General features: G+C 64.3%; 1 protein-coding gene across 1 annotated transcript in view; it reads right to left on the bottom strand.

Moving 5' to 3' along the window:
• The window catches only part of PIK3C2B (phosphatidylinositol-4-phosphate 3-kinase, catalytic subunit type 2 beta), a 12,090-nt gene extending 11,799 nt beyond the window's left edge, over positions 1 to 291 (bottom strand). Inside the window, exon 1 of the mRNA XM_009327440.1 lies at positions 262 to 291. Coding sequence (XP_009325715.1) covers positions 262 to 291 — 30 coding nt within the window. The remainder of the gene's footprint in view (positions 1 to 261) is intronic.
• Positions 292 to 835: the final 544 nt, after the last annotated feature.

Raw genomic sequence — 835 nt, 5'->3', positions numbered from 1 at the left:
TACCCGTGCCTGGCCCCGCACGCTGCTCTCCTGCCACGGTGCCAGGGCAGGCGGCACCTCGGTGCCAGGCTCCCCCCAGCCCCGCGCGTGGGGGTCCCCGGGGCCTCCATTGCTCTTTCGCAGGGAACAATGGCCCCACTGTCAGAGCAATTAACCCTAACGGGAGGCAGAGAAAGGCAGAGAACACAGCAGCCGCTAAAGACAATTTTAATGCTCTTTTATGATTAGTTTCTGGCACCAAGAAAGCTGAGAGTGACTTACGTAGCCCCCACCAGCAGTCCCCAGCTGCATCCCTCGCTCCCTGGGGAGGGGGGACCCCACGAGGAAGGCGACTTCTCTGGTTATTTATCTCCTCCTCTTGCTGGAGGCGGAATGAGCCACACCAGAGCCAGGGCTCCGCCCCTGCAACGGGCACCCCGGCGGGGACAAGGGACCTGGCAGCCCCAGCAGAGAGACAGTGGCAGCGCCAGGAGCCCCCAGTGCCTCCGTGCACAGAGGGGAGATATCCCGCTCGATGCTCGACGGAGGGAAGAGGGGAGCTGGGATCGGAAAGGACGTTGCAAGCCGAACAGGAAAGCGATCGCTCAGCTCTTGGGAGGAGACTCCTGACTCTTCCTGGAGGATCTTGTGACATTTCGTGAGCTGGCAGGACACGAGCCTGCTGCAAACCACCTACAGCGTGGCCTCCGGAGATGGCCGCGCTTGCACCCCTGGCATGGCAGCTCCAGGGTGCTCGTGTGCCGAGCCAGCCGCGGGGCCAGGCACTGCCCATGCCCTCCTGCGGGCACCAGGCTTTGGCTGCGGGGTGACAGCGATGGCCAGGGGGCCCTCCGAG

This window comes from Pygoscelis adeliae, unplaced genomic scaffold (genome assembly GCF_000699105.1).
Source record: "Pygoscelis adeliae isolate BGI_AS28 unplaced genomic scaffold, ASM69910v1 Scaffold197, whole genome shotgun sequence".
NCBI lineage: Eukaryota > Metazoa > Chordata > Aves > Sphenisciformes > Spheniscidae > Pygoscelis > Pygoscelis adeliae.
This window is presented reverse-complemented; position numbering and strand designations above follow the sequence as displayed.